The 27,670-nt window shown below is 57.8% G+C and overlaps 1 protein-coding gene across 6 annotated transcripts in view; it reads left to right on the top strand.

Moving 5' to 3' along the window:
- PRDM16 (PR/SET domain 16) overlaps positions 1 to 27,670 on the top strand; it is a 345,259-nt gene that overhangs the window by 106,298 nt on the left and 211,291 nt on the right. For all 6 annotated transcript variants that reach the window (XM_046661923.1, XM_046661927.1, XM_046661922.1 and 3 more), the window contains exon 2: positions 8,553 to 8,902. In XM_046661923.1, coding sequence (XP_046517879.1) covers positions 8,553 to 8,902 — 350 coding nt within the window. The remainder of the gene's footprint in view (positions 1 to 8,552; positions 8,903 to 27,670) is intronic.

Raw genomic sequence — 27,670 nt, 5'->3', positions numbered from 1 at the left:
GTCCGGGGACCCCACGCTGAGAACCCCTGAGCTGGAAGGGCAGATGTCCCCAAAATATCCAACGAGGCTGGGTCTGCCCCGCTTCCAAACCCTCGGCAGCAGGGCCTGCTCGCTCAGCACGCTCCTCACCAGGAGCCCCCAGGTGCAGACACGCGGCCCTGCTCTGCTTCTGTGTCCATCAGTGGGCGTGTGGAAGTGTGGACGGCCCGTCCCTCCTGCCCAGGGTGACACTCTTGGGGCCTGGGCAGCTCATCTGCAGGCCCCAGGCACAGGCTCTGGCTCTGAGTACGGGGCTCCCCAGGCACCTTGGCCTGACCCAGCTGCATAGCACACCGTGTGGTCTTGTCTCCAGCGGCATCTCAGGTCGGCCGTAGTCTGCTGCTTCCTGGGCTTCTCCAGACCAGGGGCCGCACCTCAGGTCAGTTCCCAGTTCAGTTCGACACTTCCAGTCTTATTGTTTGACTCGAGGTGTGTCTGCTCAGCCTCCAGCCCCCACACGTCCTGTGTGTAGCACGGTCAGGCCTGGGGTTACGGCTTTGCCATACAGGCTGGTGAGTCTCCCACAAGAAACCACCAGCCCTCGGAGAGGTGTAGGTGTGAATTCTCTGGGTTCAGAGGTCACGGGGTGCACAATGGCCAAGGGCGAGCTCCTGGCCAAGGGCCTACCTCTGGGCCTCATGGGCCCCAGGAAGTGTTCAAGAGTGGCACTGACTGGGGAGGGTGTCCATAACAGTCGTCAGCCCCAGATGTTTTCTTGGAGAGAGGTTGGGGCGGCCGGGAGCTTTGGACGCCCACCAAGCTCAGGCCTGGCCGTGACACCACCCACCTCGGGCATCACCGTCACTGCCCAGGGAGGGTGTGTTGGTTCCAGTTTACATGGAGAAGACGTCAGCTCCAGGGCCCACCTGCTTCTAGTGTCCCCAGATGATGAGTGGAGGGGCTGGCCTAGGCCAGGCTGCCAGGGGTCCTCCTCTGAGCACGAACACAGAAGGGGGCTCTGTTGGCTCTGAGGGCTGAGCAAACGATGAGGCCTTTCGGGACTCAGTTCTGGGAGGTGACTGGGACCGTGTCCCTTCGTGGGCTCCTCGAGGCCCATGAGCCAGCTGCAGAGTGCAGGGTGGTCCTTAGATGGCTGCCAGGGAGCCAGCGGCCACTCAGGGCGGGCCTGTGGTCAACCTGGTGTCCTCACTGGACAGGGCATGCCCCCCCAGGCCTGCAGGGAGTGGGTGAAGGCTGTGGGCAGTGAGCTGACCTCAGGCCTGGGCGGAATTGGCTGCGCCTCCGCATCAGAGCTCCATCAGCAAACCGAGTCCCGGGTCCGGTACAGCCACCACTGCGGATAGAGCAGCAGGTCCCCCAGGTGCCCTTGCTGAGCAGCCCGGCTCACGGGGAGCCACGGGGTCCCTCTTCTCCTCTCTCCCCTCTGATCTCTCCTCCCCTATGCGGGGACAGTAGTGCCCCCCGAGGGTCAGCATCGAATCAGGTGAGAACAATTGCTTTTGACTCACAGACCCCAAGACGGTCGCCAGTCAGGCTCTCCTTGTTGCGGGGGGCGGGGGGCACCCGGGACCACAGGTCAAGCTGGCTCGCGCCCTCGGGCTGGGGCACCCTCGGGCCAGCCCGTCGTCATGTTAGACCCTCCTCAGGGCATTCTCCCCTCTTCTGAAGTGTGGCACGTCCGCTTCTGTTTCTAAACCTTAATGATGAGGGTGAAATACAATTTAACCAGAAAAGAAAACCAGACAGTGAAGCATTTTCAGTTTTACCCCAATGGGTGGCTCGTTCATTTTGTTTCTGAATCAAGGGGTGTTTCTCCCTCAGGGGAGGAAAGGTGGCCCCTAATAGTGAGCGTGCGTGTGTGCGCGTGTATGCGTGAGCGTGAGCCTGGGGGAAGGAGCCTCTATGCTGGTGTTTGTGGAGTGAAACCCAGCCAACATCTGGCCTAGTCAGAACTCACCTGTTGGGCCCATTTTTTTTTATGCTTTTTTGGTGAGGAAGATTGGCCCTGAGCTAACATCTGTTGCCAATCTTCCTCTTTTTTTCCTTCTCCCCAAAGCTCCAGTGCATGTTGTATACCCTAGCTCTAAGTCATTCTGGTTCTTCTATGTGGGATGCTGCCGCAGCATGGCTTGATGAGCAGTGTGTAGGTCCTGTAGGTCCATGCCCGGGATCTGAACCGGTGAACCCTGGGCCAACGAAGCAGAGTGCGTGAACTTAACCACTCGGCCACGGGGCCACCCCGGGGCCCAGTTTTGAAACTGACTAGATGGCTTCCTCCGAGAAGCACGTTCTCTCCCGTTCCTGGCATTCTTGACTCCGTGGCTGAGGGGTGATGTGTGGCACTGCTCTGCCAGACAGGGCAGCTCCCCCTGGGACGAGGGCAGCCTGGCCGGGCCGGGAGTTGGGGTCTGGCACCAGGGCCCCAAAACAGGGCTGGGACGGGTGGTTGGGTACACAGAGCATGGCGGCTCCAGGTATGGGTGCCAGCCTGCTCTGTCGCTCACTGCAGGACTGTGGGCAAGCTGCCTCACCCCGCTGTGCCTCTGTTTCACCATCTGTAAAATGGGCAGCTCTCCAGCGAGGAGGTGGCAGCCCAGGTGGGGGTGGGCATCCACCCTCCTCCCAGTGCTCATGGGGCCCAGAGGATGGCAGCCCAGGGCTAGTCTCAGGGCAGCGACATGGGGCAGACAGGCACGTGTCACTGGTCCCTGTTACATTTCCAATAGGCCCCAGCGAGGCCCTGCCCATGCTCTTCGTCTGCACCCTGGGTGTTGGCCTCTCTCAGGACTGCAGCTGGCCCCTCCTCTCCACCCTGGGCCCTCCTGAGGTTCCGCATGGTGACCTCCATCAGCATTTGAGGCTCCAAGGAGCCCAGCCAGGAGCCTCTCAGGAAAGCTCCAGGTTTGGAGTGGAGCAAGTGACCACCTTTAGCCCCCACTCCCTGCCAGGGTCTGTCACCCCTCAGCCACCTTCCTGAAGGTGGATCAGTGCTCACAACCTGAACTGAAATAGCAGCATCACACGAGTTTTTAGGAAGTGACATTTTCATTCCATTGTAGCATCTTATTCTAACACGCCCAGTCTTCAGAGAGGCGTGTGATGTTACATGCATCTTAACCCCTGCAAACAGGCTGACATGCATCCGTTGGGTCACAGGCTTCCAGCACATCTGTCCATGAGACTCTAGCAGACTGATAGACTGATAAAGAAGTTAACTGATGACAATGGGACCCAAAGTATTTGCTGCAAATTACCCCCTGGAGCTTTCTACCTCTCCTCCCTAATGCTTTTGGCCTTTGTTTCCTAAAACCTGAAATTTCAAGGAGCTACTGTGTGTAGCAGGTGGTTCCCTGGGGTTTCTCAGGTTTATCGGGAACATGGGTTGTCACCCTCAGAGACAGGTGAGACTAATTCAATGCATTCTTATGTAAACTATCAGAGCTGAGGAGCTGTGAGTTTCCGCCTACACAGGTGGAGTCAAGAACTGTGGCTTTTCAAAGTAGGTGCTTTTCCAATTGAAATTTTAACTGAAATAATTGTAGATACACACACAGTTGCAAGAAATAACAGAGATTCCCGTGCACTTTGCTCATTTCCCCAGGGCTGACAGTTTGCAGGATATTGATAAGCACACAGTCTATGGTGTTGATACAATGTGATACAATGTATCTCCTTCAGGGGCAGGTTTGACTTGTGCCGTTTGCGAGTTTAGCTCTGTGAGCTCAGGCAGGTCTGGGCATCCACCACCACAGTCAGGATGCAGAGCCTCCCCCACACTGTCCCCAGATGCCTCACCTGGTCCTCTTGCAGCCACCCGCCTCCTGCTCCCCATCCCACAACTCATCATCTGCTGAGGAGCATCTTCACCCGGCCCCAGTGGCACCCCAAGTACGAAGTTGGCTCCTCTATTCAGGAATTCTCCCTCATCCTCCTCTCCAGCCCTGACTGATTCCAGGAGCAAGGTCATAAAGGTGGCTGGGAGCAGCTGGCACCTGGTGCCTGCTTTGGTGTGGCTGAGCCCTTCTCCGCTCAGCGCCTGGCAGGGTGGACATGCAGAGGCCTGGCCGGCGGCTCTTTGGGCCACGGCACAAAGGATGGAGGCTTGAGGACCCAGGGGGCCTGCGTCCAGTGGCCACCCTCTCCCCATGAGCACATGCCCTTGGGCAGGCCGTGCACTAGGTGGCCAGAGGCTCGAGCCAGGGGCAGAATCCTCACGTAGTGGAGTCGAGGTGTCCTGGGAGGGCAGTGAGCCTGAGGAGAAGCTTCCTTGGTGTTGGGGGAGAGCTGGTCCCCGAGAGGGCATGTGGGCAGGGCCGAGTTCTCCATGGTCCCTCCACTGTCCCCTAGGAAGATGTCGCAGGCCAGAATTGGGATGCCCCTGAGGGATCGTCTCTGCCCGTCATGGGGGTCAGCCCCCGGCAGCCGAGCGCCATCCCACTGCCTCGTGCTTGCAGGAAGGAGAGCAAGGCGGCCCCTGGGGTTGGCTTCTGGTGCCCGTCAGAGGGACTCTCTTTCTCCCTTCTTCTCGGGGTCACCAGGAGGAGGGCAGCGACGTCCTCCCACCCAAAGGGCCACATGGAGGCAGGAGGTTGGCTGAGGTTGCTTGGACGTGTTTTCAGGGTTCCTGACCATCCCTCCCCTCACACGCTCTCCTCCACACTCACACATGTTCACACTGACACACAGCCGCTCACCCCCGGAGGCCCTGGTCTCCCTCCAGCTCCGGCTCCGGCTCCCGGGCCGCCGTCCACGTGGTGCAGTTTTCCTGCGGTGGCCGCAGGGCCAGCAGGTTTAGTGGCTTCTCCTTAAAGTCCCGCCACACAATAAAGGAGGAACCGGAGCAAACCACATATTGACTCAGAGAAATTCCCTCACGCTCCCCCGGCCGCGGATCAAGGCTTGAATCTGCCAAATTCAGCCCGGTGACGAGCAGCCGGGAGCTGGAGCTTCGGGGAAGGCCTGTGGTCTTTGCACCGCTAGTCATCGCCCTCCCGGGACGCCGCTTATGAGGCCACGGCCGGCAGCCAGCCAGCCCCACGGGGGCCGCGCGGGAGGGACCCTCTGCGCCGGCTGGTTGAACACAACAGCCCTAATTTGGGGCCCCTTCTCTCTCCAGACCCTGAAATCCTGGCTGTGGGTTTGAGGTTTCCACGGGGCTCTCTGGGGAGACGGTGGGGGCGGCTTCTGTTTGGGGATTATTTGCTATGATCTGGGTGAGAGAGGGCAGGAGGCTCCCGCTCTGAGGCCGGAAGATACCCAGCCCTAAACTAAGGGTTCGGAGTGGAACAGGGGCAGGGTAACGGCGGAGGACACAGTGGCTCCCCTCCGTCACTGTCCCCAGCCTGGGGAGCAGCTGCGTTTCTTGACTTCGGTGTGTGAGAAACCTCCAAGTGGGGTTTCAGTTCACCAAGAACACCCTGACCCCGCTGGGACCCGGCGCCTGCGGCAGGTGTTCCCTGGCCTGATCTCGGCGGCCGGGGCTGGGGCTGGCTCGGCTCACGGGCATCCAGGCCCTCTTTCCCCTCCTCCTGTCACCCCCGCGCCCCTCCCCACCACTCTCCTCCCTGCTTTTGTCATTTTGGTAGGTCTCTCCAAAGAATTTTTAGGAATGATGGACTCAGTCACAAACTCCGAGCCTGAATCTACCGCAAAACCCAAGCAAGGGACCTCAGGTCTCCTGACGAGTAAACAACACACCGCAGCAGAGCCTGTCTCTGGGGTTGTAAGCTCATCTTGGTGCTGCATTCCAGCCTTCGAGAGCGCGCCGGCTGGAAGTGCTCCGGCGGGCAGGGGCCTGGGCGGCAGGGTCGGGGAGACGCACCCACTCCCTGGAAATGCGCGGCCAGTGTGGGGCGGGGGGCTCGGGCCCGGGCCGGCTGTCTCAGGGGGCATCCTGGCTGCAGCCCGGGGCCGAGGAAGGGTGACCTTCCCAGCTAGCCTCTCCGGTTGCTCGGGGCCCTGGGAGCTGGGCAGTTTGTGCTTGGCCCGCCCCGCAGGCCCTGGCCGCCTGCAGCAGCTTTCTGTTTCTCCAGGGCCTCGGGGGCTGCTCACGGCACCTCATTTTCTCCAAATGTTTTCTGCACACTAATTAGGCCTTGTCTCATCCACCTTTGAAAGAAGCGCTCTCTGTCCGCCAGCAGTGGGGGCAGCGGGTTGGAGACTCACTTGGGTTTTGCTGGCGGCTTCAGGCAATCACTTAACCCCTGTGACCGCCGGGGGTGGGAGGCCGGGCTGATGCACAGCCTTCCTTTAATCAGCAGGAAACACCACCTTTTTCTCCTAAGCTGTTTGCTCGGCCAGTAAATTAAACATGCTTTGAAAGCGTTGATTTTCCTCCAGTAGGTGAGGAGTTTTGGGAAGTAGAATTCACACAGAAAAAAGAACCTGAAAAAGAGACCGGCGATGAATGTGCGGGGCTGGGGGCACTTGCCCGCTTTCTGCACAGCAGAGCTCACGCACACAGCAGCTCTGGCTCCTCCTCGTCCTGCAAGGCATTGCATCGCGCCTGGAGGAGTTCAGGAGGCGCGTTGGGGGGCCCTGCGGCTTCCAACCTGATTCTGTTTGCGAGCTCTGCGCAGTTACCAGCTCCAGATCATAAGGTGGCACGTTAATTACCCCCCCTTCTAATTTACCTTTATGCCGCGCGCAGTCCCCGCGAAGGTTTGTGGGGGTGTTCTTTCAAACCTAAACAACTTCAGATCTCGAGGGCGGAGGGAACAACAGCCACAGCTCTGTTGTTGCATCTCTGAAAGGATCCCACGAGTCAATTAAAAAGGAACCGTTGGCCACTTAAAACATAGTAATTACTTCTGTGAATGCTGCTAAATTAAATAAGTGTTATCCCCATGATTTTTTTTTTTCAAGACTTTGGTTTCTTTTGAAAGAAAACATTTTGTTGCTTCTCAAGCGGATCTGTTTGCAACCAGCATGAGGAACCTGAAGTCATTTTTCTCGTACTTAAAACTTCCCGTCTCCCTGGAGACGTCCATCTCCCCAGCCGACGTCAGGGAGCAGGGAGGGGGGCCTCGAGACAAGCGCCCAAGTGACCACAGCTTTCGGGTCACTTTCGCAGGTTTTCAAGCCTGCGCAGAAGGAGGGGACATGAGCAGAAATGTCTAGATCAGGGGTCCGCAGGCTCCAAGCAGCGGAGTAAGCCCAGCTCCCACCCCTCCTGCTCCCCCCATCCGCCCTTCTGCGCCTCTCTGACTTTTTCTTTATTGAGGTGAAGATCACATAACGTAAAAATTAGCCATTTTAAAGTGTATAATTCAGTGGCGTTTAGCACATTCACTGTGTTGTGCAACCAACACCTCCGTCTAGTTTCAGAACATTTTCATCCCCCAGGAGCCCGGTGCCCATCAGTCGGTCAGTCCCCACTCTCTCCGCCCCCAGCCACTGCCCACGTGAATTCCGCCACTGTGGATTTGCCCATTTTGGACACTCTATAAATGGAGCCATACGGACGTGGCCTTTTGTGTCTGCTCCCCTCACTCAGCGCCGGGTTTTTCAGGCTCCTCCACGTTGTAGCGTGAGTCAGTGCTTCAGTCCTTTTGGAGGCTGAGTCGTTCTGCTGTGTGGAGCCACGATTCGTCTATCCGCTCATCTGCTCTCTCCCCCTTTGGGGGATTGTGGCTGACGCTGCCGTGAGCAGTCACCTGTCTGAGCCCCTGTTTTTAGTTCTTTCTGGTCAACACGTAGGAGTGGACTTGCTTTCCTGACTGTTCGTCCTCCTTCTTGCTCTTCCTGTCCCTTCTCCAGGGACAGGAAGTTTTACCATCTCCTCGGGGCCTCGGGCCACCCTCTGCTGCATGTCCAGGTGGGGCTATCTTGGCACCAACTATCTCTTAGGACAGATCCCAAAGAGATACACAGCTGGGGTCGCTCTTGTTCAGTCCCGTGACCTGCAGCCCCTTGAGTCCCGTGTTCATGACCTCAGCAGGCTGGTGTCCTACCTGCGATGACGTCATTGGGGACTTCAGGAAGCCTCCCCAGCGCCCCCCCGGCCCCCCGAGCTGGCCAGAGGGCCCAGGTGTGGGGGCACATTTCACAGCAGCCCAGATTCTGAGTCCGCCCAAGAATGGGACGTGTCTCCATTCCCGAGGCTACCGACACAAACTGGAGTGGTTCCAGAATGACTATTTCACCATCAGCCCTGGGTTGGGTGCCCAGTGTGACCGCTTCCTCACTGTCCCCAAACTTGTAGCGAATGGGCAGCTCCTTTCCCGGCCGTCCTAAAGCAGAACAGGCAGACGTGTCCCGGGTCGCTCATGGGACCGCTGGGAGATGCAGGGAGAACGTGCACTGCGGGGTTTCCACAGGCTGGTTCCTAGAGGAGGCTGGGGGACTCGCATCCCTGGGCGCCTCTCACGTGGAGTGCTTGGGTCAGAGCCGAGGTGATGTCTCCCGGGCAGTGGGGGTAGGGGGCAGCCAAGTGGCTTCTGGGCCCATTGGAGACCTCGGTTCCTATTCCATCCCATGTCCCAGTGGCCCCTGAGCCTCACACACTGGGGACGCGCGTGCTACAGAGCTTGACACTGCATTGTTTCCTTCAGGTGACGGCGACATTGTAAATAATATGTATGAGCCTGACCCGGACCTGCTGGCTGGCGAGAGTGCCGAGGACGAGACCGAGGAGAGCATCATGTCCCCCATCCCCATGGGGCCGCCGTCCCCCTTCCCCACCAGCGAGGACTTCACCCCCAAGGAGGGCTCGCCGTACGAGGCCCCTGTCTACATTCCTGAGGACATTCCCATCCCTCCAGACTTTGAGCTCCGAGAGTCCTCCATCCCAGGGGCTGGCCTGGGGATCTGGGCCAAGAAGAAGATGGAAATCGGGGAGAGGTTTGGCCCTTACATGGTGGCGCCCCGGGCCACGTTGAAGGAGGCAGGCTTTGGATGGGAGGTGAGCATTCTCGTGTGAGCGTGATTGATCACGGCCATTTGTCTTGTGTTCCATCTATTTATAAAGCCGGGTTGAGCAGCCGCTGCCTGAGGCGGGAGGCTGGGTCCGTTCGAATGTTACATTTCTCAGGCTTATTTTGCCCTGCAGCTTGCATGACGCGACTCAGAAAACACCAGAGGTCCTCGTGGGCGCCCGTCAGCCCCCACAGGCCCGCCTGCTCTCTTCCCGGAAATGTGTCTTTAATGAGCTCATGTCTTAAAACACCCCATGCTTCCCGTCTGGATCTTAGGTGCTAAGGCTGCAATCTCGGCAGAACAGCGTAGATTAATGGAATGTCCCACAGCAAGAGTCCCTACTCCGGGGAAAGCCGCAGATGGGGGCCTAGATCCTGGGGTGAGCAGCATGGGCGGCTCATAGAGCTCGTCTGGTGGCTGTGCAGCCCAGGCCTCCTGTGCACACCAACGTCCAGGCCTCCTGCCCCCCGTGCCAGGTCAGCCAGCTCACTAAGAGGGGCCCCCACTGCCCAGATTCGTGGGGGCCTAAGTCTCATTCTGCCAGAGAGGAGCATCTTCTGGTTTAGATTCCCCTAAGGATTTTGGCCTGGCTCGACACTCCGGGAGCCCGTGTACTGTCCGGAAAGGGGAGGCCTGTTAGGTGAGGGGATGCTGACCGCCCCAAAGGTGCCCCTCCTTCCAGCAGTGTCCTGCTCAGGCCACGAGGGATGCTGGGCCCCATTTTGGGGGTTTTCAAGGTGGTCTCACGAGGACCACAAGCCTGCAAGCATTTCCCCGCTGGTCTCGGCCTTTCTGCCGGCCCCACACTGCCAGTTTTCAGTGGTATTTTTGGCAGGGACCCTGCCTGTGTGGAAAGTTCAGATACAAACCCAGATTGCTTCTGGGTGTTTCACAACTCCCAAAAGGTTGCATGGAGGTCAGCTCTAGAAAGGGCGCACAGTTCAAAGAAGGGAGAGGACCCTGTGTGGCCAGGCAGCCGTGTCCCCTCACGTCAGGGCCCTGGGGAGTTAGGGTTGGGGGAGTCACCTCTCCCAACCTCTCCGTGGCTCTGGACCTGTCCCCACAGTGTTCAATGTTCTCTGCCGAGTGAGGGAAGAATTCAGGCCTTCTGTGCGCGCTCTCTCTCTCTCGGCTTTATGGTTTGTGAACATTGTGCTTCATGCCTCCCTGGCTCCCTGGAGATTGGGACCCACAAGTGCAGGCCCTCCCTCCCTTTGGGAAGCTCCGGGTCCAGCATCCTTGAGCACCCCCCTGGGCCATGAGCACTTACAGCCCTCCCTAAGGCTCTCAGGGAGGCTGGGTGTGCTGGTGCACATGTTGCTGGCAGAGGAGGCTGCCCACAGCCCGGCAGAGCTGAGGCCATCACGCCCTTCACCAGGAGATGAGGTGGCTGTGCCCCTACACACTGAGACTTTCCAGCAGGCGGAGGAGTCTGGTCCATGGTTGCAATGGGGTGTGGACCCCGGGGACACAGAAGCTCCCTGCCCGAAGCTTAAAGCCCCACGCTCTTCAGAGGGCTTTGTATGTTTAGCTGGGAGGAGGGTTGGCCAGATGACACCGGAATTCACCACAGTCCAAAACAGGGGGAGCTGCAGTTCAGCGAGCTGGGGAGTGTGAGCCGGGCGTGCACCTGCCGTCCCACAGTGGCAGACACAGCGTGTGCTGCTCGAGGTCAGGGCCCCCTTCAGGACAGACCGGCCCGGGGCCTGGGAGCAAGGTGAGGCAGGAAGCCAGGGCATCTGGAAACGCAGCCCTCGCGTGGGTGCCTGGGCCCTCTTTCCCGGCCTGTGGGGTCTTCCCTTATGGGACCAGGGAGAGCACTTTCAGACAACGGGACGGGTAACTGTTCTGAGGTGGCTTTGTGCAGACTCAGCCTGCCTGACCCTCCCTGCCTGGCTGTCTGGCAGAGGAACGTAAGGGTGTTTGTCTGATGAGCTCAGAAAGGTCTGGGCTGTTCAGTCAGTAGGGGCATCTGGATGTTGGACAGTGAACACACCCTCCAGGTGGCACGTTGGATGACCTTGAGGTGACTTTGTCCTTGCCTGCTCTGATACAAGTTTCTGTCTGCTCATTTTTCTAAAGAAACGCTCCCTATCGCCGCCGCTCGGGGCCGGCCTGGTACAGGCTGTGGCTATTATCTGCCCCGTGCCTGTTGACTTTGCGATACTGGTCCTTCTCCATGGACGTGAGGGAGCGTTCTCGCTCCGCGTGCGCCTCCCGTTTCTGCAGCGGGCTTTGTTCCGAGGCCTGACCTGACAGCGCCTTTCATGCCAGCACTTGGAAATATTTGCCCTGAGTCCGACGTCCTCAAATAGTGTTCCAGACGCGCCCGACCGTATCTCGTCCGCCCTTGTTTTCCTTGCGAGCTGAGGCACCGATTACCCGCTCCGTGATCCGTTTTTGGGCTTGTGGCCGAAATCCGAGGGGCGGGGGCAGTTGTTTGCGTCCTTGCGATTGAGAGCCAATAACAGGTTTGGACGGGAAGCTGCCGCCTCCCGCCGTGAAGGTGCGAGCGGGACGTGCCCCCAAACATTCAGGGCGAGCCCATTTCTGCCTGAAATAAGTCACGAGCTCCAGGAGGTTTCTTTGGCTCTATGGACCGCAGTTGGGATCCTTGGGGAAGAAAACCAATCGTCTTCCCTCATAAGCAGCCTTTCTGGAATTTCCCACATGAATCCTGAAACCGGTTCTTGTCGATTCTTGGTTTTTTTCCCGCCTTCCTCTAGGATGATGGGCGGCTCGGGAGAGAGAAGGGACGTGTGCCCCTTCAGATAGGCCCGTCCTTCCTTGGCTCTGTCTGCAGACAGCGCCTGAGGCGGGGAGCAGAAAACCCAGGCGCCAGAGCCCGGATCTTTCTGTGCTTCTGGACGGGAGAGGGGCCTCTAGTGAAGCCCGAGTGGCTAAAGCAGACAAGGCGGCCTGGGCACCCCACCGTCCTGTCCAGCCTCCTGCAAAGACGCTGTCCCTGGGCTGCAGTGAGCTCGGCCCAAAGCAGGCGGGAGACAAAGCAAACAGCTAGAGTCGTGCACGCAAAGGCATCGTATCAGCAGGGCGAGCCGGGCCAGGCTGGGTACCGGCAGAGGCCGCCCAGGGACAGCAGACGAACCTGCATGATCTTACGCGGGTCCTGAATTTTACATGTGTAATTATTCACTCCCACTCTGGTAATTAAATCTTATAAATCAGAATAATGTGGTTTTCCTACACTTTACATGGTATTCACTTACCAAAACAGAACAGGTAGTGACATTTTAGCAAAGATGACAGAGGAAATCGAGGAGGACCCAGTGTCATTCAGACTCCCAGAGGGATGGCCGGCATGGTTTTGTGGCCCGTTCCAGCTCCAGAGGGCGGTTTCTCCTGTTGGGTTGGATCCAGGAGTCGCACAGAGGGAGAAACCAGCGGGGTCTCCCATAGGCACGGGCAGGTGACCCCGGGAGGACTGGCTTAAAGTCACTGTCAAAGAGACTACGCTTACTGTCATTTGGGGCACTGTGGGAACAATTTTCTTTCTACTCTGAGAACAAAATTCTTGTTCTGGGTCCTTCCATTCAAGTAAAATCCAAATGGTCTGGTTTCCTTTTCTCTTTCGTGGTGGACACAACGACTAACCAGCGCACAGTTTCTGGGCCTCCACCACTCCAGCAAAGGCCCTACCCTGGCACACTGGGGCCCACATGGATGACCCACGACCCTTGGGGTCAAGGTGGCGGGGGCATCCCTGTTTCATGCAGGAATTTTTCTTCAGCAAACGGGAACTCGGGGTGGCCGGGAGCTGAGCCGGCCCCTCCCACTGTTCACTCACTGTGGGTCCTTCTGCCCTCCCTGCTCTGACCGGCGGAGCCCCTCCCCGCCTTCCTCCCAGTATTGGCACCAGGAGCGCTCAGCGACTCCTCTGTGGGCACACCAGGAAGTGAGTCCCCGTCATTCTGGAAGAAGATACACCCCGTGTCTCTGTGTCCCTCCACACCCCAGGCCTGGCCCACCCTGTCTGGAGGGACAGGTGGGAGCGTGGGGTATGTGGAAATGGCCCCCTGGGCTCCATCTCAAAGGGGGGTGGTCTGTCGCCGACCGAGGAGGATGCCCCAACTCCCAGCCCCCTCCTTCCAGACGCAGCGGCGGCTGAGGCAGCCACCACTCACGCTGCCCAGGATAAATCACCCCTGATTGCATTTTATTGCCCTGGGGTCTGAAAAACAATGATTTTGATCATTTGTGGAGTAAATCATGACATTTATCATTGTGCTGTTTATTTTGCTAATTAAGAGATGACTGCCAGTGACAGCCCTGAGGGAGGCCGGCTGTGGAAGCAGGCTCCTCAGAAGTGCCACCTGCCCCCTGGGCAGGGCCCTACAGCTGTGTACCCGGGGCTTGCGGCTACGGGGCCTGCAGGGCGGTGGGAATACTGTGCAGGACCCCCAGGGAAGGCGGAGGAGCAGTTTCACACTGAGAGTGTCTGTGCTCTGCTAGGCTCGCAGTTGAGCGCGTGCCTGACCCAGAAAGTCAGCATTGCCCAGCCTGTAACCTGCGCTCAGACATGATCTGTTGAATAAATGTGTCTGCCTCTGTTTAAGAAGCTGGTGGAAAATGTTAACGTGAATTGATGGGGTTTCAATTATCTGAAGAATTTACTCAAGTGGATTACCTCATCCCCTTGGCTTTAGTTCCTGAATATTAATACACGTGTTCGTTTATTCAGTCAACAAACAGTCTGTGTCTGGGCCAGGGCCTGTGGGAAGTTCCAGGATCACAGGGGAAACAATCTGAGGCCTCAGGCTGCCTTGATTCTCTGATGCTACAATTATGTGGTCCCTAAGCCTGCTCCTCTGGGGTCCCCGGGGCCCCCTGGGAGATTTTGGTGAGGGCAAGGACCCGCTGCCCCCACCTCTACTCCCCAGGGCTCCCCACCTCCAAGGACAGGAGGCATCTGTGTCTACCTGCCTGGGTTTGGCAGCTTTGGGGACCTGGATCAGTGAGTGGATGCTGAGTGACTGTGGGGACACTTCTCGTGTGAGTTCCGGCCAGATTTCTGAGCCAGAGTTTCCTGGAGAGAACCTTCCAGGCTCTGGACTAATTCCAGGCTTTGAGCGTTAGAGGAAGCCCGAGGAACCAGCTCTTCCCTCCAGACCTGTGTCTTTCCTGCACCGAGAGCATCCCTTAATTAGGAGCTTCGGGCTCCTGCCCGCAGTTCTGAGTGGGTGGTCTCTCTTTTTTTTTAATTTAATTTTTATTGAGTTAATGATAGGCTACAATCTTGTGAAATTTCAGTTGTACATTATTATTTGTCAGTCGTGTTGTAGGTGCACCCCTTCACACTTTGTGCCCACCCCCCACTGCCCCTTTCTCCTGGTAGCCACTAATCTGTTCTCTTTGTCTGCATTTTTAAATTCCTCATATGAGTGGAGTCATACAGAGATCGTCCTTCTCTATCTGGCTTATTTCACTTAACGTAATTCCCTCAAGGTCCATCTATGTTGTTGCGAATGGGACGATTTTATCCTTTTTTCTGGCTGAGTAGTATTCCAATGTGTATATATACCACATCTTCTTTATCCAACATCAGTTGATGGGCACTTAGGTTGCTTCCATGTCTTGGCTATTGTAAATAATGCTGCAGTGAACATTGGGGTGCATAGGACTTTTGGGATTGCTGACTTCAAGCTCTTTGGATAAATACCCAGTAATGGGATGGCTGGATCATATGGTAGTTCTATTTTTAATTTTTTGAGGAATCCCCATACTGTTTTCCATAGTGGCTGCACCAGTTTGCATTCCCACCAGCAGTGTATGAGGGTTCCTTTTTCTCCACAACCTCTCCAACATTTGTTACTATTTGTTTTGGTTATTTTTGTCATTCTAAGGGATGTAAGGTGGTATCTTAGTGGAGTTTTGATTTGCATTTCCTGAGTGGGTGGTCTCTAATCTCGAGGGTTGGGTCTGGGCTGTGGGTGAAGCCCATGGGGCGGGACGTCATGCGAGGCTCGCCTTCTCCACAGCCATCACGGCAGCAGGTTTGCGATGTTGCTCAGGAGCTGGACCAACACCCCTTCGTGTCCCGGGCTGGAGAGCCTGGGCCAGCTGTGTTGTGAGTCTGAGCTCAGGCTGGAGGGCACCTTTTGTGACCAAGCACTGGCCTCCCTCCTGGGCCAGAATTCCCTGGGCTCTTGGGAATCTGCTTCAGTCCCTTTTAGTCCCTCCCACATGATGACCAAGCAATAAATCTCGGTCAATCTGGAGAGAGACATGTGGTCGACACGTCGCCATAAAGACCCTCGATGCATCCATGGCCCCCGCCAGAGTGAGCCGTTTTCCCCAGCACCCTGCCTGCTCTATTGACCTGCTGGGGCTGTGGGCTCCTGTCCAGCTGCAAGGGGCACCCACCACAGCCAGGCTTGGCCATGCCCAGGACATGAGCAGGTAGCCTTGTGGATCCAGGATTCAGGAAGGCATTGCTCATCTTCCAGGAGAGTCGCCAGCTGCTGGTCCGTACCCACGGTGTTCCACTTGGCCAGCAGCCTCTGTGGAAGCAGAGCCCGTGGGGCCGGCAGGCAGGGGCAGCTCCTCTGCACCCTGGAGCTGTCAGAGCCACAGGACCTCAAGCGCTTGCAGCCCCAGCCCACCGGAAGGACAGCTTTTCCAGAAAGGAAAGCTTGACCGGGGAGCCTACTGGTGCTCCAGGTGACTGAGAAGCGAGTTCACCCAGGCTGGGGAGGGGGTGCCGAATTTGCAGAGAAAAATGTGAAACTTGGTCCTTGAATGTCAGCACTGTTCTTCAGATTTGTCCCGGGGGTATGAGCCCACTTTGGAATCTCCCGGAGTGTTAGCAGTGCAGGTGCCTGGGCCCCAACCCACGAACGTCAGGCTCTGGCCAGAGAGAGGGACCAACCGTCCCTGTCTCCCAGGACTGTTCTGCTTTAGAAGCAAAAGTACCGACAGACCTGTCTGGGGGCTGAGTTTGTGAAAGCTCAAGAAATCTGAACGTGCATCTGGGGTCGAAGCAGCCGCTCTGGAGAGAGGAGAAGGGAGAATCCTCCCGACTTCCAGCAGCTGCGGGAGGGCTGACGGAGCCGAGGTTTTCTGAAATGACCACCACCCCCTTTTCCAGCATGTTCTGTCCACTATGGAGTCCAGAGAGGCGTGAGAGGGACAATTTGGGATGGGTCGTTGGGGGCGTTCGGTTACTCGGCAGACGGTGCTGCTGCGTGATCAGCTCGTCCTGGGAGCTGCCCCAGTGGCCCTGTGCCATGTCTGTGCTCCGTGTCGCACATGCACACCCTGGCTGTACTCTCTCTTCCACGTGCATCCCCGTGCAAGAATCACACTCCAGCCTCTGCTGTGCGTCCTTCACCCTGGAGTCGATGGCCTTGTGCTCTTGGTGGAGTGCCCAGGGGATGGGGAGGGCACTCATTGTTATTTAGCCCCTAGACCGTCCTACTGTGTTTTATTCTTGTAGTTCTGACAGTGGGGGAAAGAGCTGAGGCCCCTGCCGGTGTGGGGAAGGGAAGCCGGGGTGTCTAGACTGTAAGAGTTGATCTGTGGTTTCCTACTGGTCTGATAGCCGCATGGGTTAGGGCTTGGCGTTCTCGGTCCCAAATCTTGGACGTGCACTCGGGACCATCCTGCCAGCATCCCTCCCCCACCCCCCGCCGGGACTGGAGTCTCAGGATCTCTCTTTGCTTTGCCCTCCTCTGCCCGGCTGGCTGAGTCACCCCAACTCGGCTCACTCTCCGTCTGGGTTGCCTGGAGTTTTATTTTTGGCCTAGAAACATCGTGGGGCTTTTTCCCCCCCTAATGATTTTCTGAATGCGTTTGGGAGGCATAACAGACATTCAGAGGGGGCCCAAATCGTAAGCGTGTGGCTCAGTGGGTGTTCACACTCCGTGGAAACAACACCTGGGCAAGAATGTGTCTGGGCACCTCCTCCCAGGCCGTCAACTAGGCATCCGGATTGGAGGCGGGAGGCTGTCCCGTGGGAGCAGAGCCTCACTGGAGGCGGTCTGGGCGTGCTTACACAGAGGGGCTGGTGATGGAGAAGCCCACAGCTGTCTCGCTTCTGCGGGAACCACTCAGCACAGTAAAGGAACGAGATTGCAAGCCCTCTGCCGTCTCCCCCAAGCACCGTGACATCAGGTCCAGACGTTTTTAGCCCAAGAATGCCATGAAGTCCTGCACTATCTTAGGCCCAGCTCCGAGGCGCGGGTATATAAGGAATTTTAGAAAAAAGGATAGAGAATGACTAAGAATACCTCCTGATGGTTCTCCTTCATTTCCTTAAGGGGTAATAACTCAGCCACAAGCCAGCAGAGGGTACTTTCTTTAAATAGAGCATTCTGATTCACAGGCGAAAAAGGAAATAAATATTTTCTTTTCATATTCGAGAGACGTCCATGAATACCAACTTCTTAAATGGTATTCTACCCTCCGCATCACACATACACACACGCACACACGCACAAACGCACATGCCAGTGACAACCAGACCCACCCTTACCCCGGAGCGGGTTGCTTATGAACCAGAGATGTGGAAAACAACATCGGGCTATCAGAAGGAGGATGAGCAGGAGGGAGGATGGCTACTTCTCAGGGTGGCAGCTCAGCTCTTCCGTTGGCTCCTGCGACTGCCTGCGAGGACAGGGCTCTCTGTCGCCTCCCTCCTCTGCCCTCCCTCCTTCCTTCTTTCCTCCTCCCTCCCTCCTTTCTCTCTTTAAGGAAAATAGGATTTACACCTAAGGAACTATGACAAAGGCACCTGGTATCTCTGTGCTGGGCAGGACTGGCGAAGTCAGGGCCAGGGCAGGCTGGCCAAGGAGTATGGACAAGAGGAAAGGCCTGGCGTTAACTGGGCACCTACTGTGTGCTGACGTTAACTGGATTCCTACTGTGCGCCACACACAGTCCACCCGTGGCTCTTTCTACTCCATGGTCCCCATTCTGCCGTTTGTGAATGGGTCCCATGCCCCAGCCCTGTGGACGCAGCAGGGCCTGGCAGGACGTTAGAGCTCACCCTTGGGTGCTACTTACAATAGAGAATTCTTCCGACCCCAGAGAGAGACGTTGCTGTGCTGAAGTCAGGGTTTTTGTTTTTGTTTTTTATAAGATTTTATTTTTTTCCTTTTTCTCCCCAAAGCCCCCCGGTACATAGTTGTATATTCTTAGTTGTGGGTCCTTCTAGTTGTGGCATGTGGGACGCTGCCTCAACATGGCCTGATGAGCAGTGATGGCCTGGGAGGAGGTGCCTAGGTTCTCGCCCAGGATTGGAACCGGTGAAACCCTGGGCTGCCGCAGCGGAGCGCATGAACTTAACCACTCGGCCACGGGGCCAGCCCCTGAAGTCAGGGTTTTGTGGTGGCCCCAAGGTGCCCGAGGCCCGCCTCAGGGAGAGATGGGTTCAGGCAGGAAGCACCCAGGCCCCTGGCCCAGGCGGCCAGCCTGGGAGGCACAAAGTTGAGACCTTCCCACCAAGTCCAAGGGAGAATGGTTTCCACCTGCTCACCTTGGCCTTGGGTCCCGTGGAGCTGCCCCGGGGCACATTCGAAATGCAGCTTCAGGTCCCCGCCCCCACCTACTGGATTAGAATTCCTGGCAGGGGTCGGGGTGGGGGTCCCAGGAATCTGCATTCTGATTTCAGTGGAAGACTGGGCATTTGGAGGACCGGCTCTGGGGTGGAAGCTTACCTTCAGTTTCCTGCCCCCGCCTCCGGGCCCCTCCTCTCCCCTTCCTGGGAGCCCAGAGACATTTCCCTGCAGGTGGGACCCACAGGGAGCAGCAGGGCCTTCCTGAACGCAGGCATTGTCAGGGGCAGGTGGAGAGAACTGGAAAGGGGGAGGGGGGGCGCAACCGAGAAGGCTGTCCCCATGGGGAGGGGGAAAAGGTGGAGCTGAGGGTGGCAAGAGCAGCCTGGCCGCCCCACTGTCGTCCCGCTGGAGCTCGGGAGCAGAGGAGGCTAGGCCAGGGACTCCTGAAGGCTCTAACCCCCCATACGGCTGGACGTCAGCACTGCTGTCCTCGGGTGGGTGGCCCCTGGAGACTGACCAGACGTGTGACCCCTCCCTGCGGGCTGGCGGTGACGGCCGAGGTCAGGCGGTGTCCCAGGCACCGATTGTGATGCCTGGAAACCGCTCAATGCATCACCACTTCTCCCCCTCGCTGTGCCGGGGGCACCCTGAGCCCCAGAGAAGGAGGGGTCACACAGGGTCACTTGGCAGGTTGGTGCAAAGGGAGCCACCAGACTTGGGACCCTAGGAGCATCTTTCTGCTGTGTGCCCCTGCAGTCCCTGAGCAGATGCTTGCTGAGATCAGGGACCAGGCAGGCCCCAAAGCCCCCCGTGCCCCCTAGGCATCCACCCTCTGCTGACATGTCCTGTGTGGGTGGTGGCCTGGCCTTCAGCTCCTCCAGGGGAACGGGGAAGATAAGGCGTGGAGCGACACAGACGTGGAACTCGGCCTCCTCTGTCTGCGCCCTCAGTGCCATCCCAGCGTGGCTGGCGCTCTGTACACAGCCTGTGCGGCTGGCTGGCCCCTGCTCTGGGCTGATCCTGCCTACCAGCGGCAGGAAGCGCATGGTGGGCACCCACCTGCTGAGACTGAGCATCTGCAAGACCGGTCATTTATATGGAAATATTTCTGTTTTGAGTACTTTCCCAGCAGCAAGCCCAGCCTGGCAGAACGGCCAGGAGGGCGGCCCCTCCTGAGGGCTGGCAGCTACTGGCCAGGCGGCTCCCTAGGGACCCCAGCCTGGCCTTGGCCATCCCGCCTCCAGCCCCTTCATGGGCCTCCCTCCCACTGGGACGGACAAGAGTCCCAGCATTGCAGGCCATAAAAGGTCTCCCCGGGTCATGGGACAAGGGCGTGAAGCTCCAGGCCAGGCCTCGCCTGCTTATCAGGGCTTCTCTCAAGTTGGGAATTTTTGTGGGCTGGTCACCCCCGGGTTAGGAATGTGTTCTCAGCGTGTCACAGGCCACCTCAGCCCCAGCCAAAAACGAGGGTCACGCAGCTGCTTACAGGCCCGCTGAGGGGCAGTGGCCACTGAAGGGTCTCCCTGCCCGCAGCCCTCTCCTGCTCTGCTGGGGGCTGGCCCAGGGCACCGTGCACCCTCTCAGGTCCCCCCTGGCACTGATCAAGGGGCTGGGTCAGCCCAGGGTGGCCTGTCCAGGACAAGAGAGGTTAACCTCGGTGTGTGGCACAGGCCCTTCGGGGAATGGCTGAAAGCCATGTCCTTGCACGCCATCACGGGTGTGTTCCACGTGGCCCCTGCCCTGCCATTCTAGTTGTTTAGAATGTAGTGAATGAAATGGCCTGAAGGTGACTTTTTAAATCAGCCGACAGCGTGCATGCTGGTATATCTGGTGGTGTCTCCTCCTCTGAAAAGGGAGATGCTAAGACCAGGGTGGTCAAATCTTATCGTCACAGGAGCCAGAGCGTTGGTCCCTGCTCACCTGTGTGCCCGGCCTCTGGGCAGGATGGCGCCTGACCCCGGCCACCTGTGCCATACACGTGTGACTGTGTTTCCTGGGGAGTTGGCCTGAAGAACGGGGCTGCCTCCGTCGGTGGTGCCCCAGGGGCAATCGTGGGTCCAGCCTTGTCCTTCTGTCCCACCTGCAGCCCCGGCCTGGCGGGCTGGCCAGCCAGGGCAGGCGCAGGGATTACCAGCCCCAAGCCGGGCGCGGGAGCCACCTTTGTCTGGCTTTCAGACTGCGTTTCTTCCTTCTGGGTTAATGCCCAGTTTAATTGCACATCCCATTGTGTCATCCCTGTTCAATCGTGTTCAAAAATACCTACATCCACTCCTTTCCCATTTAGATCTTTCTGAAGCCCATTCTGGCTTATCAGCACAGTCATTTCACAAGCGGAGCTAAGATTTCTGCCATTTAGGCCCCAGGCATTGTCTGTCCCTGCGGCAGCTAAGATAAACCCTCACCCAGAACAAAGTCGCAGTGACCTTTTACAAGTAGAGCGGCCTTGTTTCCCTCTAGACTAATTTATCAGCCTTCCTTTCAGCCTGGCGCTCAGCGGAGGCCCCGAGAGCCCTGCCAAGCACGGGCGGACGCGGATTAGGAGGCCTGGCTGGGTCCTCGTTCCATGCACACCTCGGGGTCCGCGGGGTGGGAACTGAACGGGCTCACCCGGGAGGCACAGCCAGGTGTTGGCCAAAGAGGGTGGGGGCCTGCAGATAGACGAGCCCCCTCCTGGCCTCCTTCGGGGCCAGAATGAAACCTTGGTGCCAAGGGTGAGCCAGACTGGAGATGAATACAAATACTGATAATGAAACGGCCTACAGGCCCCGGAGCCCCCCAGAGGGGCCTCAGATCCCAGAAGACAGCTCACGGGTTTGCCCTACAGAGCCCCTGGCCAGCTCTGCCCTCCCCTCCTGCCCCGTCCTGGAACCAGGGTCCCTCATCAGGAAGCAGGGAGGAGAGGCAACTCCTAGGCCAGACCTCATGCAAGTCAACACAAGAGCACGTTTCTAGAAGGTTCCAATTGCTCTGGCTGTTGGAGCTTGGTTCATGCTGGAACATCCCACAGAGTGGACATTTAATAAGCCTCATGTGCAAGAAGAAGCATTGGGGGCCAAGAAGCACGTGAATGGCCTCAGGTGTGCCCCTTCTCGTGGCCAGATGAACTGCTTGGGCCCCGGGAGCGCTCCAGGGCCCTCCGGCTGAGCAGAGACCCAGAAGACAACCCCCTGCTGGCCCTCCATGGCTGCCCATGCTGCCACCGCCCTGCGCTGTCCTCTCAGGGGACCACGGTGGGCCCTTTCTCAAGTCTGAGCTGTCAGAGGTGACTCTAACCCTTGGTGCTCACCTTGCATCCTCTCTCTCTCTTCCTGGGAAATTTGGAAGTTCCGAGCCTCCCAGGTTCAGCAGGGGAATGAGCTCTCGTGTATCCTGGGGCACACAGCAGACCCTCGGGTGTCAGACTGCCCCCCGAATTAAAGATGGGGCCATCTTGAGTTTATCTCTTCACCGAGGTTGACGACTCATCTCTGTTTTTCCAGCAGGGTGACCTCACAGTGACCACTGCCCAGCCTCTGAGGGGTCCCTTTGTTGCCAGCCGCACAACCAGACATCCCCAGGGGGCCTCATTTTTAGGGAAAGTGAGGCAGGCCTGCTCTTCACAGCACATGAGTCAGAGCCTCAGGAGGAGAGCCGGGGGGCCTGGCCCAGCCCGGATCCATCAGGGCCCTGTGTCATGGGCTTCCCTTTAGACTCGAGGTAAACTATGAAGTGACCTTGGAGGCGTCCATGGGATCTGAAGGATGAGCTTGGGTCTCCCTGACATTCTCGCTGAAGATGCCGCCTGCAGGCTTCAGCACAGACTTTCAGTCCTGACCCCGTGGCGGGGGGTGGGGGGGGGAGGGCAGGAGATGAGTGAGGGGGCAGTGGAGGGGGTAAGAGGGCGACGTGGGGGACTACAAGCTGTAGGCCCGAGGTCACGCCCCAGCCCGAGTGACGACTCCAGGAATGCAGCTGCCCTGGGTGACTGCGTGTCTCTGGGAGCTGGGTGACATGGGGCTCTGCGCCGCGGGGAGTGGAAGCCGCATTTCCTTCGTTTGAGGAGGGGGATGGAAAAGGGGTCTGTTGTGCATTTCCATAAAAGTCTTCAAACTCCGTGAATATTATAGGAGCGGCCATGCTGAAAAAATGTATTCCCTTTGTCTGTCAAGTTTGCGTTGTCGTGGGGGCTTCCTTTCATCCAGCTGACTTGGAAGCTCGTCCAGGGATGGGGGTGCGTGCAGACCAGCGAGTGAGAGGCCCACCTCCTCGCTTCACGGAATTGGCCTCAGACTCGGGAGTTCAGCCCAGCCTGGGACCCGGCCTCCACCCTCCACCCCGTTGGAGGGACCCAGTGGCCGGCTAAGCTCCAGGCCGCCGGGTGTCTCAGCACCTCCTGCCCCACCCAAGTCGGCAGTCCTTGGGGAGTAGCCCCTGACGAGGTCCGGACTCCATCATCGTGTCAGGGGCTGCTGGTCAGCTCTGAGGATGTGGGATAGCTGCTCGGAGCAGCTGGCCCCAGAAGGTCCTCTCAGGACCTGAGGGTGGTAGTCTCTGCTAGTTCCCAACTCCCTGGCGTCAGCCACAGACCCACGGCCAGAAAATGAGCTGCGGGCCGGCCCAGTGGCGCAGCGGTTAAGTGCGCACGTTCTGCTTCGGCAGCCCGGGGTTCGCCAGTTCGGATCCTGGGTGGGGACATGGCACCGCTCATCAAGCCATGCTGTGGTAGGCGTCCCACATATAAAGTAGAGGAAGATGGGCATGGATGTGAGCTCAGGGCCAGTCTTCTTCAGCAAAAAGAGGAGGATTGGCAGCAGTTAGCTCAGGGCTAATCTTCCTCAAAAAGAAAGAAAAGAAAATGAGCCGTGTTTGGAGATATGTGGCCCATTCACAGCCCGAAAGAAGACACCAGAATCCTCAACTCTTTGGGGTTCGTCTGTCTTGGATTGACTCCCTTATTCAACCCTACTTGGAATTTAAAGTCGGTTAAAGACAGGGTAACCCAAAACAGTGGCCGGTCAGACCGAGGGGGCCACTGACTTGGGGCTCCCACTCCCCACCGAAGGCTACACATTTGGGACAGCCCCTTCCAGCACCCCAGGCGGGTCCTCTGCCCTGGATGCTGGAGGCAAATTCTTTAGCTGCAGCCGACTAGGATCAAGAACGCCCTGCTCCCAGCACGGCATCTCCCACCCTCTTTTGCGTCTGCCCATTGTGGGTTGTTTCCGGGATCCGATGAGCTGATGCGCTAATTGCAGAGGATCCCGCCTCAGTGGGGCCAGGAGTCGAGCTGTCGAGCATGGGTCCAGCTCCGGAGTCTCCTCACTTTGCGGCATCTCTTCACTTCCCCCGCTTCCAGTAAGCGATGCGTCCCTCCCGTGGGGAGATGCTGGGAGATGCTGGGAGAATCCAGAAGACTTGGGAGATGCTGAGAAGGCTGCCCTGCTGGTTCCCTGGCACCGTGGGAGTCAGGGTTCAGCTCCTGGATCCTCGATCTTAAAGTGCCTTCAAAGGTCTAGGAAAACAAAGACCTAATATGTCGGGCCTTCCGCAGGTGCATCATCAGGACGCCCCCCCACCCCATGAATGCCGAGCAGAGGAGGGGCAGGATGGCCATTCTAGCCTTCCTTCGTTTGTTCCTTTTAAGCATCAGAGAGTTTTACGAGGTTTTCTAAGATCAACTTACAGGTTATTAAGATATTCGTGTCACAGAGGCGGGGACGCTGTGCTGAGGAAGAGGAGATGGCTCGGGCTCATGAAATTCAGCTGAGCCCTGAGCAAGGTGTCCCCATCTGTGGGCCTCGCTTTTCCCACTTGTTAAGCAAGGGGATGGAAACGAATGATCCTGAAGGCACCGCCCACCTCTAGCCGGTCAGTCCTCGGCGGCGCCTCCCGAGCCCTCGGCCGCAGTCTCTCCCACACGGAGCTGTGTTCTCCTGGACGGGCATCCTTGTCTCCGGTGAGTTAACTGCCCTGAGGTCACCGAGATGAAGTGGAGCTAATGCACCCGGGGCCCCCGTGGCATCCTCTTGGCTGACGGGGAAAAGCCACTCTTGGGAGCTGTGCTCCTGGTTTGTCCACAGTTTCTCTCGGGACTCACACAGAACGGGGAGCGCCTTGGGCCTCAGCACTGACCCTCAGACGCTGGATTCAGTGAAGGATGAGGCACCTAGAAAAAACAGGCTCATGCCAAAACAGTCCCGGTGAGTTCTTGCTCTACAGCGATTTTCAAATCAACCGATTTGAGGGGAAAAAGTCAGCTAACGGATAAGGAAAAGTATTGAGATTCAGCGCAGGTGACAGTAGGAAGATGGCTCCTGCTTCCGAAGTTGTGGCCTGGCACTGGCCCCTAGGGCAAAGCACCAGAGACCGGTGGCCTGACCCAGACGTTGATTCTCTCCCAGGCTGGAAACCGGAGGTCCCAGCTCCCTCCAGACTTCGGGTTTGGCTGAAATCTTCGTCTTGTAGACGTGTCACCCCAAGATTTCTGCCATCATCTTCACACAGCACTCTCCTCGTGTGCGCATCACGTTGCTTTCTGTAAGGACACCCGTCAGGCTGGATTCGTCACCCAGGAGGACCTCATCTTAACTAACGACATTGCAATGACCGTATTCCACCTTAGGTCACATTCAGAGGTCCTGGGGCTTGGCATTTCAACCTATGGATTTGAGGAGACACAATTCAACCCATAACACACCCCTTAGAGATCAGGCACCTGGGCCGGGACATTCCCAGGTGCCATCGGTGACAGAAGACGGTACTGGTGCACCCTGCTCCTGGCTGTCCCTGCATGGACTGCTGGTGCCAAGACCTCCTGGCCGGGTCTCCTCCTGGGACACCAAGAGGAACCGTGTGTGGACTGGGAGGGTGGGGAGTAGAGACCCGGGACACCTTTAGTTAGTGGCAGCCATGCTAACCCGTCTAACAGTGAGAAACTTCGGGTCAGCGTTCTTAGCCAATTCCAACATCCTCCATTTGAAGATAATAGCAGTGAGACAAACATCGGAATTGGCTTGGCCACTCACAGACACCCCCTTCATGCTCTGCACACGCTGCCCTGTCTGCACACGTGTGGATGTGTGTGCACGCACATGGTGAACACACAACGGAAAACACTCCAGTGAATGTCGATTCCACCTGCTCTCTGCAGGCCTTTGAAAACTTTTCTTCAAGCAGAAGAAATTGGTTTTGGGGTGAAACGGTGTAGTGTCAACACTTCAGAGGGATGTGGTTGCACGACCAAAGCAGTTAAAGATCCCAAACCAACCGCTCCAGCTCCGGGCAGTTGGCTCCAGAAGAAACCTGACGGGACAGACCCTCCCAAATACCAGCCGCCCCAGGAGCATCTGGACTCCTTCGGAATCACCCGTCCTGAGAAAGCGGACTGCTCCCTTTCAGATCCGGTGTGTGGGGGGCATCAAAGGCGTGCTCCTCTTCCGGCCTTGCTTCTCAATTTTCTGTGCGACTCTGGAAGGGTGCGGACCAGCCCGTGGGATGCCTGAGCCTCCGCCTTCGCTCTGCCTGACCCGGGTGCCCTGACCCCAGCATCGGGGGCGCGCCCCCCGGAAGGCCCTCCGGAGTCCAGCTCAAAAGGAAAGGGTTAAAATGGGCGAGGGGCAGGCAGGGAGTGGAGAGGGACAGAGGCCCAGCGGTTGGCTAATTGGAGAGCAGGACCGGCTTCGGGGGAGGCTGCGCGCCCAGACAATGTCCTCCCGAGCTGGGAGCTGGGAAGGCCCGGCGGGATTGTTATCGAATTAGTTGAAGTCAGAACCCCCCTGAATGAGGTAAAGAAGGGAAGGGGAAGTGGGGGCCCCATTCACTGCCCGTGAAAAGGCCCTGCTTCCTTCCTGGGGCAGGGGGGCTGGCTCACTTTTGTTTGGCTGGGGATATACTTACCTACAGCCCGTAACAGGAGGAGGACGGGAAAATGGGGCGTTGAAAGTAATCCCCAGTGCGGCCGTGGGGTGGCAGGGACACAGGCTTGGAGCACACACCAGGAGCACTGCCAAGGGCTGCATCCCCACTCCCCCGTTTCCCAGGGGGCTGTGTCACCCCTTCATCAGAGCTTGCCCACCAGGAGGGCTGACCCCCGATCTGCCGTCAGGTCATTCGCTTTATCCATCTCCACCTAAAATTTGGAGATCTAATATGTGCTTATGTGGCCAATTCTGTATGAAGGAAATATATCTTAATAGTTGAACTAGAGAACATTATCGGAAGTAGAATAGATCAGCCAGAAACCTGACTGGCCAAAAGAAAAAAAAAAAGAGGGAAAATACAGATTACATAAAAAATAAATACTTAACAAACTGCCAAACTGCCAAGCTCAGTAAATATTTGTTGTATTCGTACATTAATTAATTTTCCAGATGAGATTTTCCTAATCCATTTTTTAAAGGAAACAAGGATTAAGGACAAGGCGGAATCTGATTATTAGGCTGGCCCGGAGGAGATGAAAGGAGCGCGGTGTGTGTGGGGTTTGGGGGCCATGGCCTCGATTTGCTGTTCAAAGTCCACCCGCAGGGCGGGCGCCGTGCCCCTCGCCACATCCCACCCCCGGGGCATGTGCAGCATGTGCTGGATTTAGGGGCCGGACTCTCCACATCTGGATGGTCACCCCTCTCGTGGGCATCCCAAAGCCACGGGGATTCAAAGGCCATGACCCCAGGCCTTCGCATAGGGTGGCAGGGAGGTGCATGCCCCACACCCCCTGCCTGGTCCAGCTCTGCCCTCACCAGCTGCTTAGTGGTCGTTGAACCCTGAGTCAGGACCGGGTAACAGTGCCTCATCTCGTCCCCATTACCCACGGCCCGTGGTGGCACCGTGGTCCTGGTTTTCCTAGCAAGGGCACTTGTCGGGCTCACTGAGCTGGTGCGTGGTGGCCTTCGAGAGCCCACTGACCACACTGACTGGGGCCCGGCACGCCCCTCTCCTGTGGGCCGCTCTCCACGGGGCTGTGGTGAGAACGTGAGGAGGTCCCATTGTGCAAACTGTCCGGCGAGTGAGCATCCGAAATGGAAGGGGGCTTTGCTGGCGCCATGGTTTTGTTTCGGGGTGTCATTGGGGAGTCTGGCTCTGCCACTGCCTGCTGGGGGCCGCATGTCCCTCTGTCCTCACAGGCCGGGGTTCAGTCCTGCCAGGTGCCCTGGCGGGAGCAAAGCCTGTGTAGACGGCGAGTCCTGGGCACTTTCGAGGCGTCGTGGGGCAAAGCGTTGCATTCCCTGTTCTGAAACCTTTGAGAGCCGCTCAGTAGCGAGAGG

This window comes from Equus quagga, chromosome 5 (assembly GCF_021613505.1).
Source record: "Equus quagga isolate Etosha38 chromosome 5, UCLA_HA_Equagga_1.0, whole genome shotgun sequence".
Classification (NCBI taxonomy): Eukaryota; Metazoa; Chordata; class Mammalia; order Perissodactyla; family Equidae; genus Equus; species Equus quagga.
Note: the sequence above shows the minus strand (reverse complement) of the source record. Positions and strands in the feature narration are given on the sequence as shown.